This window comes from Branchiostoma floridae, chromosome 17, assembly GCF_000003815.2.
Source record: "Branchiostoma floridae strain S238N-H82 chromosome 17, Bfl_VNyyK, whole genome shotgun sequence".
Taxonomy (NCBI): Eukaryota; Metazoa; Chordata; class Leptocardii; order Amphioxiformes; family Branchiostomatidae; genus Branchiostoma; species Branchiostoma floridae.
In genome coordinates, this window is record NC_049995.1 from 4,932,956 (window position 1) to 4,934,694 (window position 1,739).

Here is a 1,739-nt window from a genome sequence, read left to right on the forward strand (position 1 = left end):
GCACTCGATCCAAGCTCAAATGATGTAAGATATTGGAAACAGACTGCGATCGGGATCTCTCCTAGGAGAATCGGCGATTCTACTAGGAGAGACCCCGATCGGAGTTGGCCCTAGGACCAGCTCCGATCCAAACTCAAGATATAGGAAACAGCAATACTTTTTTTGATAAACAATTATTTTATTTAGTATTAATGCAAACCTACTAACTCATTGACAACTACACACAAGCCTACTTGTGTCTACAATGTTCACTCAAGACTACCACAATAGGGTCGCTTCTTCAACTTTACTCAAGGTAGACTATAGTATATAGCATCACTTTCATGGTAAATGAGTATGAGTAAGTAATTTCTGATACAGTAGTGGCAAAAATCTTATAATATGTGAAAGGCACCAACGGGCGATCAATGTGTCAGTATGCAAATTTCACAGCTTTGGAAGAACTGGAAGAACAATTACAACTGTAAAGTCGTCAAACAGGTGTCAAAAGATTAAGTAGAGTTTCAAGATAATACTCACTATTTCACACCTATTGAGCAAAGTTGAAGAAGTGACTCTAGTGTGGTAGTCTTGAGTGAACATTGTAGAAGTGACACAAGTAGGCTTGTGTGCAGTTGTCAATGAGTTAGTAGGTTTGCATTAATACTAATACGGTCAGACGTTCAGGTACCATACACTACATTTCTTTAGTGACAGCTTTATTGCATATTCGAAGCTGTATTTTATTTGGCATGCGACTTTCTATGTAATGCAGACTTTCAAATTATCTTTCCAGGAAATGTCGGAAGGGCCGATCGCATGGTCATTTACATCAGAATGCGTAAGTTATACCTCCGTTTGATGCTTTGTGCTTTATCGCAACTTGGATTGTTCAGTGCTTATCATGAAGTGTGTTTATTATTTAGCACACGTTAATGCTGACCAAAAATAACGAGTGAGGCACTTGACATTTAATATTTGCCTTTTTTCATCTATAAAAATGCCAGATCATTTTACAAATGTTAAACTAGATTATCAATTAAAGCAAATGATAGTTATCACGTTTAGATAGAATTTTTATACATGTAACACATGTATGTTATGACAGATGGAACATTTACCAATTATAGAAATGATAATCTAATCTGCATAATAAATGCAACAGTGTCATAATTTCCAAGTGTTGAATGGTGCGACATTCACACATGTAACATTCAGGGTGTACTTCACTATACAAAGGAAAAAAATAGACCTTAAAAATGAATATGTCATGGTGGTATGACATCTACGAACTCTTTCTGTATGCATATCAAGCGGCTCACGTATGATGCGTCTTTCAATCCGGACAGAAAATGTCCCAATTGAAAAACTTGAAAAACTTACATAAAAAATAAACCATGCGCATGTTTTGAGGACTTTGCATTTGCGCAGCTACGTCTTGGGAGAGATTGGAAATAGAAAAACGTTCACCTTTGAAATATCTGCAGAGTCAAAAGAGCAACATGCAGTAGTGGTAGAGTACAGTCTTTTTTGTCAAAGCGTATAATTATTGTCGTCCGATATTATGGACATTTTTAAGAAAATAAATGTTAATGATATTTTGCAATGCCATTGTATACCAAAGATAAAAAGAACAGATTCTGAAAAAAAACTAGAGTTCGGCGACCTCATACCTCCATGAAAATTTAAAGCTTTCGTAAATTTCATGTCATTGACTAAGACATTAACATAATGTATGCATGGTGTTGTTAATCATTGAC

General features: G+C 35.7%; 1 protein-coding gene across 1 annotated transcript in view; it reads left to right on the forward strand.

Moving 5' to 3' along the window:
• Positions 1-1,739, forward strand: part of LOC118404968 — a 62,933-nt gene that overhangs the window by 3,468 nt on the left and 57,726 nt on the right. Inside the window, exon 5 of the mRNA XM_035804367.1 lies at positions 776-820. Coding sequence (XP_035660260.1) covers positions 776-820 — 45 coding nt within the window. The remainder of the gene's footprint in view (positions 1-775; positions 821-1,739) is intronic.